The 18,516-nt window shown below is 41.2% G+C and overlaps 1 protein-coding gene across 1 annotated transcript in view; it reads left to right on the top strand.

The window, feature by feature from the left end:
• Positions 1–264: 264 nt before the first annotated feature.
• The window catches only part of SLC36A4 (solute carrier family 36 member 4), a 95,712-nt gene continuing 77,460 nt past the window's right edge, over positions 265–18,516 (top strand). Inside the window, 7 exon segments of the mRNA XM_005495617.4 lie at positions 265–403; positions 406–489; positions 8,888–9,014; positions 9,520–9,610; positions 10,615–10,703; positions 11,968–12,063; positions 13,245–13,329. Of these exon segments, the coding sequence (XP_005495674.2) occupies positions 280–403; positions 406–489; positions 8,888–9,014; positions 9,520–9,610; positions 10,615–10,703; positions 11,968–12,063; positions 13,245–13,329 (696 nt within the window). The 5' untranslated portion in view covers positions 265–279.

Here is an 18,516-nt window from a genome sequence, read left to right as displayed (position 1 = left end):
CGTGTTTGCCGATTAATTCTGGCTCAAAGCTTGCAGTGCCCTTCCAAAGCCAGGCTCCCCAGCACTGCCAGGGGCACCGCTTTGTGGGGCCAGCACAGCTGGGTCGCAGCAAGCCAAAGCACGTCCCTAAGGATGGCAACGATGTCACGGTTAGGGAGCGTCTGGACAGCGCTCTTAGTGACACAGCTTGGCTTTAGGTGCTCCTACATGGCGCAGGGCGTTGAAGATCCTGATGGGTCCCTCCCAAGTTGAGATACTCCACGATTCCATGGGCGGGTGATGCCGCGGGACAGGAGGCCGGGGCAGGCGGCGGCCCCGCACCGGGAGCGGCACCGCCTCCCTCAGCCCGCGCAGGGCCCGCCGGCCCGCCCGCCGCCCTCCATGGTTCGCTCCCGCCGGGCGCATGCGCGGCGCCGGCCGGCTCCACATCGGCGGAAGGGCGAGCGGAGCCCGGTGGGGCGATGGCCGGCGCGGGCAGGGAGGAGCTGGGTGAGGCGACACGAACCGTGCTGCCCGGCGGTGGCGGCGGGAGGGCGGCTGGCTGCGGGGCGGGAAGGAGGGGGCTTGAGCGCCGGGACCGGCCAGCCGGTCCCAACCCCCCTCTGCTTCAGGAGAGATGGTTCGGCCCACCGGGGATGCGCTGCGGCGCTCAGCGCACCGAGGCGGGCGGGATGAACCATCCCACCTGGAGCGGGGGTGGGCGCTGCGCTGCGGTGTCTCCGCCTCGCCGGGGCCGCGGCGGCAAGGGCTGAGTTGCCGGGGCCGGACCGGCAGCACCGGGGCCGGGCCCGGGCGGGCTGAGGGCAGCGCAGCCCTCAGGGGCTCTGCGGGGCGGCAGGGGCCGCTCCCCGGGGCGTCAGTCGCACCTGGCTGGCGCTCGGTTTCTTGGTGAAGTCACGGCCTCCGTAGAAGTTTATGGAAATATGTTCTTTTTGCATCGGTGATGCATTTATCTGCCCTGCAAGGCTGGGTTGGGGTTTCCCGGGGCATATGTGTGTTTATGTGCTAGTGGCATTGTATTTATTGCATTTACAGTATATTACTCTTACCACCTTTAAATCTGATTGATGGAGGACACCTAGATGTTCATTGCTAGGTTTTTCTGTCCATGGGTGGACAAGTTAGCTCGTAGTAGGTTTAGTTATAAAGTGCATTTGTGGCTGGGCTGGACATATAGAAGACCTCATCTCAGAGTTGTGTTTTCAGAATCACAGAGTGGGTCCGGTTGGAAGGGACCACATTGGGTTCATGTGGTGCGACCTCCCTGCTCGAGCAGGGCCATTCTAGAGCTCATGGCACAGGATTGCATCCAAGTGGCTTTTGAGTATCTCCGGACAGGGACAATCCACAGCCTCTCTGGGTTACCTGCTCCAGTGCACGGTCACCCACACTGTAAAGAAGTTCTTCCTCGTGTTCAGGGGGATCTTCCTGAGCATCAGTTTCTGCCCACTGCCTCATGTCCTAGTGGTTGGCACCACTGAGCAGAGCCTGGCTCCATCCTCCTGGCATCCCTCTTTAAATACTTACATATATATTGGTGAGGTCTCCTCTAAGCTGCTGCTTCTTGAGGCTGAACGAGTCCAGCTCCCTCAGCCTTTCTTCATAAGAGAGATGCTTCAGTCCTCCAGTCATCCTTGTTCCTCCTGCTGGGAATCTGAGGATTAATCTGCAGATTTTTGTCCTGTCCCATGGCAATGATAGAACTTGGAAGACATGCTTCAAATTTTGTTGTCCCCAAGGCTTATCTGTCTTGCATCGAGAGGCTGTCACTTTGGAGGAAAGGTTGCTGAAAGAAATTTTAGAGCTTTTTTTCTTATTTTTTCCCCCAGAAGTTCACCCATTGGACAGTTTTTCCTGTCAGAACCCCTAGAAACTGGATTTTCTATGTTATTAACTGTTTAAAAATGCAGTTTCATACCTGATAAGAATTCCAAAATCTTTTGCATGGTTCAGTGCTATTGAATACTTAATAAATCTGAAGTCTTGCCAATGTATTGTCACTTAAGAGCGTGTTAATTGTAGAAATGTGTGGCTTGGTCTAGACAGGATAGTGGATTATTTAAGACTAGTATCTGTCAGAATAAATGATCCATTGTGGGTTGGGGTAAAATTGCTCCTCTGTAAGTGTGCAATAGCTATGCAGGCCTGTGTGCACTTTGGTTTAATAACTGCAAGTGTGCCCATTTTATGAGCCGTCTGGATCCAACAGTTATGATGCAAAAGCAAACACTTCCTCCTGCTTATTGTGAGGCGTTATTGACTTTCAACATTTGCTTAGAAATAACCATTCTCTAGATTAATACAGTCTACCACAAAGCTGAATAAATCTACTTTATTAAGTTGCAGTCTGTAATGGAGAGAAATAAATGATCTGAGATTTATTTTCCAAAGAGAAATAAAAAGGGATGCAAATAACTGCATGAGGCATAGCTTGGAGTTCTTGACAAACACAACAAAAGCTGATGCTCGCTTTTACTGTTTGGAAAATGTAATTATTGGTATTTAATAGTAATTTTTAAACCAGATGAGATTTTCTTTCTCAATATTCAAACTGAATAATATATTTTATTTTGAACATTTAGTTTGTTTATTTTTATCTCTCTTATATTCAACAGAAGTAGCTGTAGTGGAAAATAAAAAGGGACCTGGCTTGTGTATGGTTTAATGGTGTTGTCTGTTACTTCCCCCTTGAGCTAGGAAAATTTACCAAGGTTTATCCGTCTGGACCAGCGTGCCTCTGGCAGTACCATTCAGTCACTTTGTCTTGCTCTGTAGTTTCTTTGGAGGTGGTGGAGGCCTGTGACTTAGCTGATCATGTGTGCTTTGTGGACAAAGCTGTACTGTGCAGTGAGATGTCTTCTGGAGAAGTGCTGGGAGGGTTGTTTGTATGCTAAAGTACCTAAATACCTAAACAGCTATTTCCTTCTGTGGTTGAGGGAGTAACTGAGCATTACCATGAAAATAATTAGTCAAAATGTTTCCTTTGTAATTAAATTTGTCTTGAGAGGCCTGGTTCTGAATGCTGAATTGAAAAGCCTCTCCACAGGACAGAGGTAATACACAGAAGATCAGCTGGCAACTGAATGGACTTGCTGGGAGCACTGAGCCTCTCCTGTTGTCACAGGTGTGGCTGCTGCCAGATATAAATGTTTATTCTCTGTTAACACTGCAGTGAAGGCTCCTTGAATGTGTCTGCTTGTTCATAATTCAGTCACTAACCTTGTCCCGTAAGAGCAGCCAGCTCTGATTGGTGACAGAAGCTCTGAGTATGTCCCCAGGATCATGAATATGACTTTTCATAGCCTGTGGGAAAATATTAGCATAAACCTGCATTTTAGGCTAGTGTAAAAATGATGTGGTGCTGATTTTCTCTTTTATGGAGCATGCTGGCCCAGTCAAAGTAGCTGCTTGCTAAATTGAATCTTTATCCCAATTCCAGAGGCACTGGGTCAGCCTCTATTTAATAAACACAGTTCACAGTTTGTGAATCTTGGGCAGTGTTTCTGGCCCTGTGGGCATGTTCTTGTGTAGAAGCTGACTGAGCAGTGAAGTGTGTGCAAGACCTCCTCTGCCTACTGCTTTTTGCTGAGCATTTAATACACGTGTGAAGTGTTGCTCCAACAAGACCTTCGTGTCCCCTCTCCCATAAATGAGTCAAACCAGCTGATGCAAGCAATGTTATGCTATATCCTGTCCCTCAGATCTTTATATGCTTGTATGTCAAACCCAGTTCTTTCCGTTTGCTGACACTGACTTTAAAAACCTGAAGGGTAAAAAACCCCAAGCAAATGAAAACCAGACCATATTGCTAAATTTGATTTGGAAAAGGGGTTTTAGACATGAATTTGTCTGGGGCGTGACCTTCTCCAAAGGAACATTAGAGGATTGTACTTGTCTTTTATTTTTAATATCTATTTCAGCCTGCTATGCCTGCCTGGCAAACTCCTTCATTCTTTTGTCACTGTTTCTTCCACAAAATGAAAATTATGGAGATAAGTTTTATCTCCTGTGGTACTGAGTGGTTCAGTTAAATTTGGAAGTGTTAATTGCTTGAGCAATATAGAAAAATTACCTAAAGTTCTTGGTGAAAATTAATTTCTTTGGTGAACTTTTGAACTAGAGGATTTCTTCAGTGTGCTTGAAAAGCCTCAGAATTAAGTAAAGTTAGTAACAGTTCAAAGGTTTCTTTGGCAGTACGTCCATAAGTGTTGGCAAGATGCTGGCAGATTCTAGGGGATAGCAGAGTACTTGTGAAGACACAAAATTGGGAGTAATAGTTGTAACGATTTTAATACAATGGGTTTAATCTCTCTGTGTTACTGGGGGCTGATTAATGATTGAAATTTGGGTCTTTAGGATACAGTGTTGACATTTATGCATGATTATAGTGTGATGTGCCGCTCTAATGAATCAGAGATTTATCTCTCCAATGGCTTAAGGAATTAGTTTCAACATTGCTGTGATAAGGCTGGGAGAAGATGAAATGCACTTTGTGTTGCCTTGGTTGATAGCAGTAGATGCAGAGCTTTTTGGCACTCTGCTTGCATGGGTGTTCACAGAAGAAAGCAGAAACAATGTCAGTTTAATTAACTATTAAAGACAATCAGAAGACAGCATTTGATCTAAAAAGATTTTTGTGGTGGAACAAGGAGGAAAGAAATTCATATTGGGTGATGGAAGGACAGGTCTGAAAATTGCTTGGTTCTTCGTCTAAGTGAAAACAAAAGGGGGGCAGAAATGAATTTCCTTATTTTTAGTTGTGCTGAATGATGATAATGCAAAAATTTCAGTGGCTTCTGTGGCTGATCACTGGGTTGGATTATTCATAGTGTGTTTGGGTGCAGCCAGGACAGTTTGGTGGCGCATGGGTCTAATGTTGGCTGAGGTGTGCTCTGTACCACGTGCTTTGTGAGAGCAGCAAGACAACTTCATCTCTGATTCAGGTCTCACATGCATATGCTGTGCTTGTGCTGCAGTTTGAGATTGTGTTTAAATTGCACAAACTGCACCTTTGTAGGAAGGAATCAAAGTAAATGTGGGGGTATTCAGTGCCAGATTTCTGGCAATGACTGTGGATGTTCCAGAATAATTTATTTCAAGCGAGATCTAAGTATGGAAAGCTCAGGCTTTTTTGTCTCATGTGCTTTAGACTACAAGTTTGGACCCATTCAATGTGGATGTTACACAAACCTGGATGTCACTGTGGGTATGGGCTGTGGGACACAGCCACACTATTCCAACAGTAGAGATCTGTTATCAAATGAAAACCTGTGCTTAGAAAGTTGCATGATCCACACCTCCCATTAATGTCTCAGTACCATTACTGTCAATGGGTTCACATATTTAGGCCAAAACTGTACAGCAGTCATGGGATGAAGGAGGAGTGATGAAGAAAAGAAGCAATTCAAGAGCATTTTTATGGCTAGCATAGAGACCCGATAGCATTCTGGGAACGTTTTATATAATGCACTATTTTAGAGGAACATGTAGTAAGTCATAACCTGTATAGTTATGACAGTGTGAGTTGATGATGTTGCTGTAGCCTGTGTTTTAAAACTTCTAATGGAACTTATTCTCAAATGCATTGTTACATTAGAATAGGAACCGTGAACTCTAAGCCTTAGTGTGCATATTGGAAATGGATATTCTTGGGTCTAATTTAAGCTATTTCTGAGAAGGGGGGTGAATGGGGCAGTGGGACAGTGATAACAATAACCCTGAGATGACTAGATGGCTTTAAGCATGGGGACATGACTTTTCAGAAGAATAATAGCTTGTGTTAGGAAAAATTTAATTACTTGAAAGATGAGGGGAATGTTTGAGTATATCTAAATGTATTCTTAAAGGACTACCTTTGTGATCATAACATGGGTCAGGAAGTTGGGAGAGAAAGTAAAATGGGATGTCTAAATAAAGTTCAGAGTCTTTTGTGTGTCATTTGGCTGCATGGTAAACAGTGTAGATGTATGTATATGCCAAACCTTCCAGTCTCAGGTTGCAATGAAAGAAGAAAATTTTACTTTTCTCCCTTGACTGAGCAGTTGCTGATACTCACCAAAGCTGTTGGTCCTGTGGGTCATGCTGGTCCTGTGCTACTGCTAAATAAGAACCTGACTTGCTGCACCTTGTCATTATTGTTTAGCATTATGAAGAGTATTCTACAAAATGCGATGGAGAAAAAACTGGAAGAATAATATAAGTATTATTTCTTTTATATGTTGTCAAATTTCATGTGATGAGAGACTTGTGCACTTCTTGTAGTTTGGCTTGTTCCTTCAGATTGTTGGTTTAGAATCAATACCTTAAAGAATGAAAATCAGCCTAATCAGTTGCTCACTGGGTGAAACTTCCTGCTCCCTCTGATCCCTGAGGAGGCAAACTTTTATTCCAGAACTAGAGTGTGCAGGTCTTTGTGAGCATCAAATGTGCCCAGCAGGGACTCAGAGCTGAGGGGGAGGATGGTGGTGGCATCCTCAAGAACTAGTCAGCACAATGCTGTGGGAGCAGAGGGAGGGAACTCTGGTGATCCTTCTTTTGATCAATTCAAAGACTATGTGCTATGTACAGAAATATGGTGAACTCCACCCTGACTTGTATAATTGGAATATCTCTGAGTATAAATTTGCTTTACAGTGTATTTTCTGGTTGAGTCTCTGACCTCTGATTTTGCTCTTGACTGGGCATCTTTGCTTCTGTCAAGTGCTTTGATTACTGGCTTTCAGCTTTTCAGACATGAAATTTTGACAAACCTTTGGTGTTTTCAGGAGAATTTGAGCTATATGATTTAATGTAAATGACTTGGATAAGCTGCTTTCTGCTGTGGGGTTTTTACAGTTGTTCTACAGTTTTTCTCTAGAACTTGTTAGCACTGGCTTCAGTGCTCTGCTAGTGGGTTAAATGTCTCCAAGATTTCATATAAACCTTAATGATTTGTTTAATGGCTATGGTGGGTTGACCCTGGCTGGATTCTGGGTGTCCACAAAAGCTACTCTATCACTCCCCTCCTTAGCTGGAGAAAATACAGCAAAATCCTTGTGTGTGGGTTGAGAAAAGGACAGGGAGAGATCACTTGCCATTTGCAGTCATGGGCAAAACAGACTCGACTTGGGTAAATAAGTTAAACTTCTTATCAGTCAAATCAGAACAGGGTCATGAGAAATAAGAATAAATCTTAAGAAACCTTCTAGCCATCTCTCCATTCTTCCCAGGTTCAACTTCACTCAGAATTTCTCTACTTCTTCCCCTCCAGTGGTGCAGGGAGATGGGGCATGGGGACTGTGGTCAGTTCACCCACATTGTTTCTTGTGCTTCTTTCTCCTCAGTGGGAGAACTCCTCACACTCTTTCCATGTTCCAGTGTGGAACAGGTTTTCATGTTCCTCTCCCATGGGAGGAAGTATTCTGGAAAATGCTCCAGTGTGGGTCCCCATGGGGTCACAAACATGCCAGCAAACCTGCTCCAGACTTAGACTCTTCTCTCCATGGGGCCACAGGTCCTCTGCCAGGAAGTCTGCTCCAGTGTGGGCTTCCCTTGAGGTCACAGCCTTGTTTGGACATCCACCTGCTCCACTGTGGGGTCCTCCAGGAGCTGCAGGTGGATCTCTGCTCCACCATGGTCCTCCATGGGCTGCAGGGGCACAGCTGCCTCACCGTGGGCTGCCCCAGGGGCGGCAGGGGGATCCCAGCTCCCTTGCCTGGAGCACCTCCTGCCCCTCCTTCTGCACTGACCTTGGTGTCTGTGGGGCTGTTCTGTCACATATTCTCACTCCACTCTCCAGCTGTAGCTACTTGGCAGGTTTTTTTTCCCTTCTTAACTCTGTTATTGCAGAGGTGCTGCCACCATCGCTGATGGGCTTGGACATGTTCCACAGCAGATCTGTCCTGGAAGCAGCTGGCATTGCCTCTGTTAACATGGGAGATGCTTCCTGCAGCTTCTCACTGAAGCCACTCCTGTAGCCCCATTACCACCAAAACCCTGACACACAATGCCTGCTTTGTAACATAAATGTAAATGTAGTGTAGTTTGCTTGTTTGGTTTTTTTTAAATAGAAAATGTTAACATTACAGGGAACTTGAGACTTATTCGACTTATTTTATGAATGGATACTGTGGTAGGCAAGTGTAGGGTAAATTATCTTTTTGCTCTTGGCAGGATTTACTTTGCTTAACTGTAGTAATTTAAAATGGTTATAATTTCCTCAACATTAAACTGGCATAAGATGTTAGTTTTGCCTGAAAGGCAATTTTGTTCACTACTGACTGCTTGCTGTTACTTGGTGCTGTTACTTAACTGGAATTTTATGCCAGTTTAAAAGGTTCAGGAAATTGCAGCTTTCAAAGCATGCAACCTGATTCCTGTATTTTGGTTCTTTCTTCAATGAATGGAGATACTTTCTGTGGTATCTGTCTTGCCTCTCTGAGTGCAAACTTAGTGTTTAATTCTGAAGTATCTACCAGTGTTTAAGCAAAATCTCACCCTTTTGTAATGATGGATAACTTCTGTTTTGCTTTATGGTGCATTAGCTTGCAAAGTGATTTAAACTAGTGACATTTTAATGATAGAAAATTGCTTTTCTTAATGAAAAACTGTAGTGTTTGGCCATAATAATAATAATAATAATATTAATAATATTAATAATAATAATAATAATAATAATAATAATAATAATAATAATAATAATAATAATAATAATAATAATAATGAGATGGTGTGCCACTTCAAAGAGAGAGACTATCCTGTGCAGACTTGTGCTCTCTATGTCTGCTTAAATCGTCTTTGTGTTTAGGAACATGTTAAAACCTCATTGCATGGGAAGTTTGAATCATGTCTTGCTTCTGAACTGTAAACTTGTTTCTAATGCTTATGTAGTGTTACCTCTGTTGTACAGGCATGGAAGTAATGAAGCCTTTAATTGAAGAAGAAGACTCAGATGGCATCTCAGATGAAGAGCATTCTGAAAATACTTTCCTGCCAGTTAAGACACACTACCAGCTTGATAATGAAGAAGGCATTACGTATGTGTTAATCTTAAGCTTGTTCAGATTTCTTGCCTCTGTCTTGTTTATTATGAGCAGTTTGCTGAACTCTGAAAGGGTCTTCTTGGACCTGCAGAGTTTTGTGGTTATGCACAAGGACTTTGCATAATTCTCCCAAAAAACAGACCATTTTGAGTAGGTTCTCACTTTTGAAGCTAACAATGTACTGGCTGTAAAATATTTCAAGGTTCCTATTTGTAAAGTGATTAGAACTATGAAATGGCTGAGAAATTAACAACTCACAAGCTGGAGTAAGGAACTGATGATCAAACTTCTATTTGAGTGTTCTATTTGAGGGTGCTCATGTGTAAGGATGAATAGAAACATTATTTGAATGTGTTGCACTTCCTTTATAATAGCTGGACCACTGTAAACTTTAAGTTGAAACTTGAAACTTATAATTTTATTATAGAGAAAGGGTGAGGCTTTGTTTTCGCCCTCTACCCCATCAGTGTGTACTTCTAATGTGCCATTTTATCCTCAGGTTTATACAAACACTGACTCACCTCCTCAAGGGAAACATTGGAACTGGGCTCCTTGGTCTTCCGCTTGCAATAAAAAACGCTGGCATTGTGGTAAGAATTCTTTTTTCATAGACTAGAAAAATCACCTAGAAAGATTTTCAGATATATGTCCCGAAAAACTAAAATGCTTCTTATTTGTCACTGCCATATTGATAGAGTTGTGTCATTTCTTCTCTATAATTTGGGGAAATCACTACTGAAGATTGATTTTTTTGTTTTATAGGAAGTTACTGCTTCACCCTGAAGACTTCATTGCATGAGTTGCATTTTTGCTTAGCCAAAGTATTTTCCTGGTCCAAACAAAAAGTTTGTCAGAAAAAAGAAATATATTGATTTACTCAGATTCCTGTGATGTCTCATGGGAATTGTTTCTAGGGGTTGTCTTATCTTTGTACAGACTTCTCTAGAGACAGATTGTATGTCTTAGGATGAAGCATCAGTTTGTTAAATCAGTCTAGTGTTTCTGCAAAAATAGGGTATAGCCAAGCTTGTTTACACCTGGTAACAAACAATGCATTTCCTAGGGCAGGGTAAATTTATTAAATTACATTTTCACCTTATGACTAAATAATCCTGTAATTCCATAGTACAGGTTGTTCAGTTTGAGAGTGAAAATTACATGGGTGTAAGGCAAGTTCCTTCTGTGAAAACTTATGGTCAAGCTTCTATTCTGGAGCAAATGATTTAATTTCATAGTTGTGTGGAGCTTGTAACTTTTGCTGTCATTGCCATTCAAGTGGCTCAAACTACTGAATTGTGCAGTCTGTGCAGTCTTCTTTCTTGAAAAAGTTTTTTGGCAAGTGAAACAGAGGAGTGAAGTACTCATTTCATACTTATGGCTTGATCACCCCTGAATAGCTTTCTCTTAAGTAGTGAACTGAAAATAAGGGATGACATGAAACATCAGCAGCAGCACCCTGCTGAGGGTGAAAAATTTTTAATTATTACTTTGTTTGCTACAATGTGAAATTTTTTCATGTAAAGATTTTTCCCCAGCATACTTCCATGGAAGTGTCTGTATTTTATGTGTCATCCCTTTTTTTTTTCCATACCAGGTTGGACCAATCAGCCTAGTGTTCATAGGAGTTATATCGGTTCACTGTATGCACATCTTGGTACGTTGCAGCCACTCTCTATGTCAGAGGTAAATGTGGAACTATTCATTCAGTTGCTGAGTTTGAAGTAATTTTTTTAATTCCACTTTTCTTTTTGTGATTTTTGGTCTACAAAATACTCTGGTACTGTGACAGTTTCTTCTGTCAGTTTAGAATCTTCTCAGATTCTTAGTGTGCGCCTAGTAATGATAGCTATGCTTTGTGCAACACATTAAAAAAACATATTTGTTTTCTGCTCAAACACAAAATGAGGTTGGTTTAACTTGTTTTTCCCAGTACCTTCTTCCCTGCTGGCAAATAATCAAGTCTTTCTCTTGACAGTTTTAATTGCTTATTTTAAGTCCTTCTTTATATTCATAGAGCTTCTGAGTCTTCACAGCTTTGAAAAATGTAAATAATCTATGAATACCCAGTTTATAAGTATTTTATAGGAGTAAAAGATAAAGTAAGAAATACTGGTAATGTCTTTCATGATTATATGTGAACTCTGTCTCTGAATTGTGGCAGCTTGATTCTTTGAATATGTAGTGCTGAAGGAATGTGTTAAAATGATGCTATTGAGCAGATAAGTATTAAATATTCCTCCAAGTGACATGTGCAGTACTGTGGGCAAGCAGTTACTCAGGTTTGACTGACAGAGATTTTTGATTAATAGTGACTTTCATTAAATATTTTTATTGTACTGTCAGATGTTAAAGAGAAGCAGTGGGAGGGTCTCATGTTTCAGAGTGCAATGAACTTTTGAACTGAGTAGAATCACAAAACGATTACTGTCCCTGTAGCTGGAAAATCTATTTTACCAGATTTATATGATTTTGTACTGTGAACAGACCCTGTTGTTCCTGAATTTTTCCTGTGTAGTTTTGAATGGTCTTTAAAGTTGATGACTGAAATAAGATCATTGAATCAATTTTGATTAACTGCTTGTGCATCAAGAGTTGAATTCTGTTTACGTTCTTTGTAACTTTTAGATTTGAGATTAATTTCTTAAGGTCATATAACAAGAATATGATTTTGGAGTAGTTTATCAAAAAAACCCCTTGTTTTGTAAGAAACTCATTTAGTACTGTTGAACTGGGGGGAAGCAGCTCTGTGTTTCACATGCTTGCAGAGTGCTAAATAGCCCTTGCTGGGGTAAAGAATCCCAAACCATACCTCTGAAATTCAGCAGCAGAGTGTTGCCACAGTTTACAACCTGGTATAGTCATGGAAGACCAATAGCATTTTCAAAGTAGGGTTCTGGGTCATCATAGTTTCTGGTAACTCTGTTTTTTCTTCACTTTTTGATATCAGGATGAGGAAGTCCTCCCTGGGATACAGTGATACAGTCAGCTGTGCCATGGAAGTGGGGCCCCTGACTGCTCTTCAGAAACGAGCTTCTTGGGGCCGGTAAGCTTGAGCTAGAATTGAATGGAGTAAATTCATTTTCAGAAGTTAATGGCTACACTTGGAATGATTAGGAGATACCTATTTTACTAAGATTTTACCTTCCTTCAAAATGCTCTTCCTCCTGCCAGCTGGTAGTGGTGAGATGGGAGGATATCTGACTGTATTAGCTATATGAATTTTCTGTTCTACAAGAGCTCTGAAGAAAATGAATTCTGTTTAGTAATATAGGAAGAGATGTGTTGTAACCAGAAATGCATTCTGTGTTGTCTAATGCAATGAAGTAGTTTAAGTTTTCATTCTCTTTTCCCAACATTTCTCTGCATTGCAGGTTTACCCTGCAAATGTTATCTACTTTGATGTATGTATTCTGAGAAAAAGCAAAACAATTCTTTGGTTCCTGTTTAAATACAACATACAAATAATGGAGAAATATTTACTGTTTTTGCAATAATGACATGAAGATATAAATGGCTTGTTGTGTCTGTTAAATATTTTATCTCTCTTTTACCAAAAAACCACATTGTTTTTTCTTTGCCATCTGTTGCTGTTTGTAGAGTTTATGGTATGACTGCACAGTAGTGAAATTGTGCATCTGAAACAGACACATTGCTCAGTGTTAATTTAAAATGGTTTTTACCTCACTTGTGGAAGAATTTTTTAAATTCCTGTTACTTTCTAGGATGCAGCATCTTGCTAGTGAGCTAGTGTTTTAAGGTATGTTGTGATGACTTCATAGGGATGAAGTAGAGCTCAATTAGAGGGAAAATTGGTTTCTTCTGATATATAATTCTGATAGATTTTTTAATATTCTGATATATAATTTTCTATTGCACCAAAGAATTACAAGCCTCAAATGGGCATTGGGTTCTCCAGAGACCTATGCTGCAGCAAATCCATTCTCTGGGACAGATGTCTGCTCTGTGCTTGTCTCTAGCAGAGTTCCATTGCAGTCTGTCTGCAGGCCACCATTGTGTATCACTTTTTTCTAAAGCAGTCTGAGCCACAGTGTTCTTGCAATGATCACAGAGGAGTTGCCTGCACTGCACTGCTTGTGAGATTAATGTGGCATTTGAGTCTAGCATTTTGACTACTCCAAAAAGGAGCAGTAATTGCATATTAGGTAGCAATGGGATAATTGTTTGGATCTTAAGTATAATGTATGTTTGTTTTTTCTTCCTCAGGTATATTGTGGACTTTTTCCTAGTGATAACACAGCTGGGATTTTGTGGCGTTTATGTTGTGTTCTTGGCAGAAAATGTGAAACAAGTGAGTAATGCTGCAATATGAAAGCAGTTAAGAGTTTAAATTCATTTTCCCTCACTTTTATTTCCTATAAAGCTTTTTGGTTAAAAGGGGCGCAGTGGCAAGGTGAACTACATTCAGCTCTGGTGAAAGTGTGTATTTCCTTCTGACTTGTTTGTTGAGTTTAAAAATTAATTGTGGAAATAATGGAAGATAAGGCATAAAATGGTGTAGAAGCCAGTTGTCCCAGAAATATTTTTTTTCTAGGCTTTCTGCTGACTTCCTTTTTTCTCTCCAAACTCCTGGGCATATTTTATCCTTTTCACATAACTGGAATTTTTTTTAGGTTCTTGTTTAGTCCCTTCTATTCACAGAATCCACTGTATCTAAATGAATCCTGATTTTTGTTCCAAAAAATGCCTGACATTGACATTTCTACAGCTTCCTCAGTAGTCAGTTCCAATGCTTTCTTTATCTGTTAGACAGCTGCTTCTTTATAGAAGCCTCAGATTTCTTACTGATATTGTAAGTTCTTTTTTTTCATGTTCTAGCTATAAGTAATTTATTCTTTTCTATTTGTGGACATCTTTTATATTTTTGAATATTTTTATGCTGTCTCCCCTCTATCTAATAGAGGGGAGACATGATATAATCTTAAAATTGTTCTTGCTCTTCTGTGAATGCTTTGCATTTGGTCACATCTCTTTCTTTCAAGTTTTATGCCTGAAGTTGCTGAAGTCGACTAAACATTGCAAATGGGTCCCCACACATTGCAATGTTTACACATTGCAAGCAACCCCAAACCTTACAATAAAACCCAGCTACCCCTTTTCTTCCCTGCTGCCATCCATCACTGACAAAAGCAAACAAAACCATGCCTGGCACTTTTGTGACGCTGCTCCTGCTTTCAGTTACCTGCTTTGTCTCTTGCTCTCCAGTCCTTCCAAGCTCTTTCTCATAGGGGGATTCTCTTGATGGGGTCCTGGTGGGTGTTGGTTCTTTCTCAGGGCACACTTGGCAGTTGCAGTCAGCAGTTTGTGTGTCTGAGCATGTGGTCCATGGAGGGTCAGCCAGCACAGGATGGGTGCTCAAACAGGCACGTTGAGCTTGTGGTGCCCTCTCTTCTTTTCACAATTCCAGGGCACTACCAATGTGCTCTGCTGTGTTTTCTGCTCAGGGAACTGTGGTTAGTCAGTTGTCATAAAGCTTGATGAGTCTGAATCTCCTTGGGCCTGTATCCATACAAGCAGCGGTGAGGCAGCACCTCGAGTTCTGTGTCCAGGTCTGGGCCCCTCACTTCAAGAAAGACACTGAGATGCTGGAGTGAGTCCTGGCAGGGGCAGTGAAGCTGGGGAAGAGACTAGAGAGGAAGTGATATGAGGAGTGACTGAGGGAGCTGGGGGTGTTAAACATGGAGAAAAGGAGGCTCAGGAATGACCTCATCACTTACTGCAACTGCCTGACAGGAGGCTGTAGCCAGGTGGGGATTGCTGTTTTCTCTCAGGCAGCCAGTGACAGGTTGAAAGGACATAGTCTGAAGTTGTGCCAGGGAAGGTCCAGGTTGGACATCAGGAAGAATTTCCTCATGGGAAGGTTTGTTAAGCACTGGAACAGACTATGTGGGGAGGTGGTGAAGTCCTGGAGGTGTTCAAGAAACAACTGGATGAGGCACACAGTGCCATGGTGTAGTTGACAAGGTGATGATTGGTCAAAGGTTGGACTTGGTGATCCTGGGGATCTTTTCCAACCCAAACATTTCTGTGACTCTCTGTTTTTCTGTATGCTCCTGTGAGTAGCGAAGTGAGGAATAAGTTGTTGTAGGTTGCTGAGCATTAATTGTCCATATGGATTCTTACTCTACCCATAAGGTAGGCAACAGGTGTCTTGGCATAGCAGCTTACCTTAATTTAATTGGGAAGAAGAGTGTCCTCTTGGGCAGTTAGCACATAGAAGATAGTTTGGGTTTTTCATCCCCTTGTGGATCAGTATTTATATAGTGTTTAAGAAGTGTTCCAAGTTCTGTGGATGAAGATCTATCAAAATTAGGCAAATCTCTGTATTTGGAAGCTGGGTACTCTGTAATTTATGTGTTGTGAGGGGGAAAAAAAAAGCCTTTAAAACTGCACTCCTACCTTCAGAATTTGTCTCTAAAGATAAAAATACTATCTGATGTCATTTTGCTGGCCTTCTGAAATTAGATCTTTAATGCATGCCTTGTAATGCAAGTTTAAATTAAAGCCTTTCTTATCAAATGCTTACCTGATCAGCTGGTTATGTATATGCTGTGGCCATAGGCAAAAGGTGAGATCTGAGCATTTGCTGACCTTGGCTTTTGTAGATTGGGGAAAAAAAACCCTAAAATGCTTTTCAGGAAACTTTTTGCTTTCTTGAGGAAACATTGAAACTCTTACAGGAAGGCAAGTGCTGCAAAAGCAGTAGCTGCAGGGACCTGTAACATGGACCCTATGGATGGGTGGATTAAAGTCATTAGCAATTCAGAAGTTCCACTTCCAAATGTACTTGATTTGGACTGCTCTGTGCTTGCTCTTCTCTGAGGGAGAGCTCTGGTTTGTTTCTTCCTGGCAACTTTTATTGCAGAAATCAGTCCCGTAGAGGGCAGCAAAGAACAAAAATTGGTACAGCCTAAATCTCCAATGATTTGGGGTAGTGAAAGGACGGGGAAGGTGGACAGAGGGAGTGGGGGGCAGGAAGGGGAGAACTGAGGTAAAGGAAAACCATAGTCAAACTGTTACTGATAGCACACCGTGACTGATACATCTGCATTATAATCTGTACTTTGCTGATCATATTTGCATGTTGGTGTGTGCAAATTAAAGCCATTGAAACTGGTGGAAACTTATACTGAGATTTTTCTGCATTACATTACAGTTTGCCAGACACTGTGATGCAAGATCCTATCTTCAGTTATGTTGAATAGCAAGTCAAGCTTTTCCTAAGGAAAATATTTTCCAGGAGCACCAAAGAAACTTAGACTGGTGACAAAAGTTCTGGTTAACTCTGTCAGGATGTAATATGAGACTTATGGGTGAATGTGTTTCAGACTGGAGAAGAACAGTAAAGCTGGAACGAAAATCTTGAGGGCTGACTACAGCAAGGCTAGGGAAGGAACACACAGGGATAGAAAAAAGAAGCTGTGCTCAAAAAAACATGGTCCCTTTCATGCCATAGTTGCTTTGCATTTCCTGCTTGGACAGCAGAGGACCCTGTGTCAAGAGTCCTGGCATTTCATAGAGTCATGGAATTGCGAAGGTTGGTTTTGCAGAGATTTTTATCAAGATTAACCAATACTGCCATGTTCATCAATAAACCATGGTCCCAATTGCAACATCCACACATTTTTTGAACACTTAAAAGGGTGGTGATTCCAAGACTTTCCTGGACAACTTCTTCCAATGCCTGACCACCCTTTTTAGTGAAGGAAAATTTATTCCTTTCTTTTTAATGTTTGCTGAGTTCTCTGCAAAAGTGTCCTCTTTCATTGTTTGCTGATAAAGCTAAGAAATGAAAACACGTTTTTGCTTTTTGTGAGCATTTTTTTAGATCTTTAGCACCCTGAAGATGACCCAGCAGTAGCACACTATGTAGTGGAATTCTGATTTTTTTCCCCCAATTTTTTAGGGAAAAACTTCACAAAACTTTGGGAATTGTGCTTAGTCATAAAACTGGATGTGTTAAAAATGCTGCAAAGTACAGTATTAAGTTTCAGGGATGTGCCAGAACTAAATGAGCTGTGAAACATTTATTTGGCCTGTTCATGCAAAATTGCAGGGTTATAATATAGTCTTTATCTCTCTGATAATGTACTGATTTTATCTCAGATCTGGCCTTGGGTGTTGAACTGGCTGTTGCTCTGAGCTAAGTAAGGAAGAAATTAGGAGGAACCAGTGAGTTCAAGGACTGCTGTTTTGAGTTCACTAGGTGTTGAAAAGTCCATAAAATTGCATGACAGAAAGAGTGTGTTTTGGGATAGAGGCAAGGAAACAGTGGTCTCAGTTGAAGAGACTAAGGACATGGAATTATTTCTTGCCTCTGAGATAGTTCTTGTAAGAAGGAAGTGTTTCATTGGTTGAACTGAATTTTTTGCAGCCTCTAACTGTGCATTAGTTTTCTGACTGGAGAAGGAGCTTGATATCTAGATTTGCACAATGTTTGATCTTCTTGTATTCACCTGAATGCTATGCTTGGTTGTATAAATGAGTGAAAAAAACTTTTTCAGACATCACACCAGCATGGTAAATTAATGCTTGAGTATCTGAAGTAACTCCTGATGAAATCTTTTGTCTGGAGGCATCACTTTGCTTAGTGACTTCAGTGTCTATGTGCTTCCTTTCTAAAACCATAGTGATATTTCCTCATGTAGTTTGGGGAAATGTTTGACACCAGGTCATGTTGCTTTGTTCAGGACAAAGGCAGTTACATGGAGCGTTGGCTGCTCTTGGCTCAGCATGACTGCCATATGCAATAATTCACTAGCAGAGAGCAGCAGAGGATTGAAAGTGATTATTGTCCACAATAGAAATCTGAGGTAATATTAAGTCTAATATTTAGGACACTACGTTAGATAGAAGGTGCATCATAGTCCGTCCTAACAGTCAGCAGTAGATTTGCAGAGAACTAAACAGCACATGAAAATGTTTAAAAATCTAAAATTCTTCCTGCTGTTTTGTATTTTGGTACTTTTGGAACAGTTTTAAGTGTTGTCTGATCAATTTTTCAAAACAAAATTTAGGAAAACACTGTAAAGTCATGATGATGTTAGCCTGAAAAAGTCATTATAATCTCATCTTCATTAGAGTTTTCCATTGCTACTCTGCTGTCAGATCTCCCACAGCCATTGTTTCATTTTAAGAGAGAGAGTAGTGAGCCTTACTTTCCATAACTTTTGCATTTTGCTTTCCAACTCAGCTTTCTTCTACCTGTCACTAACTCATTTCTGTTTGTTGAGTTCTCCCACAAGATTAACCCTTGCTGGATCTTATCTGGTGTGCCTCCTCTGAGCTAATGTGTAGGATCCCACATTTTGCCACATCTCAAAATCCACCTTTGTAGGATATTTTCTGTGGTCTTGCCTAAGCCCATAAGCGGTACTGCTCTGACTGATGTTAAAGCTGCTCTCTTGATACAAAGTTGATTTAAAGATGTATATATATCCACAAAAGGGAATAAACTGTGTCCTCCTGTGCCTTTTTA

This window comes from Zonotrichia albicollis, chromosome 2 (assembly GCF_047830755.1).
Source record: "Zonotrichia albicollis isolate bZonAlb1 chromosome 2, bZonAlb1.hap1, whole genome shotgun sequence".
Taxonomy (NCBI): domain Eukaryota; kingdom Metazoa; phylum Chordata; class Aves; order Passeriformes; family Passerellidae; genus Zonotrichia; species Zonotrichia albicollis.
Note: the sequence above shows the minus strand (reverse complement) of the source record. Positions and strands in the feature narration are given on the sequence as shown.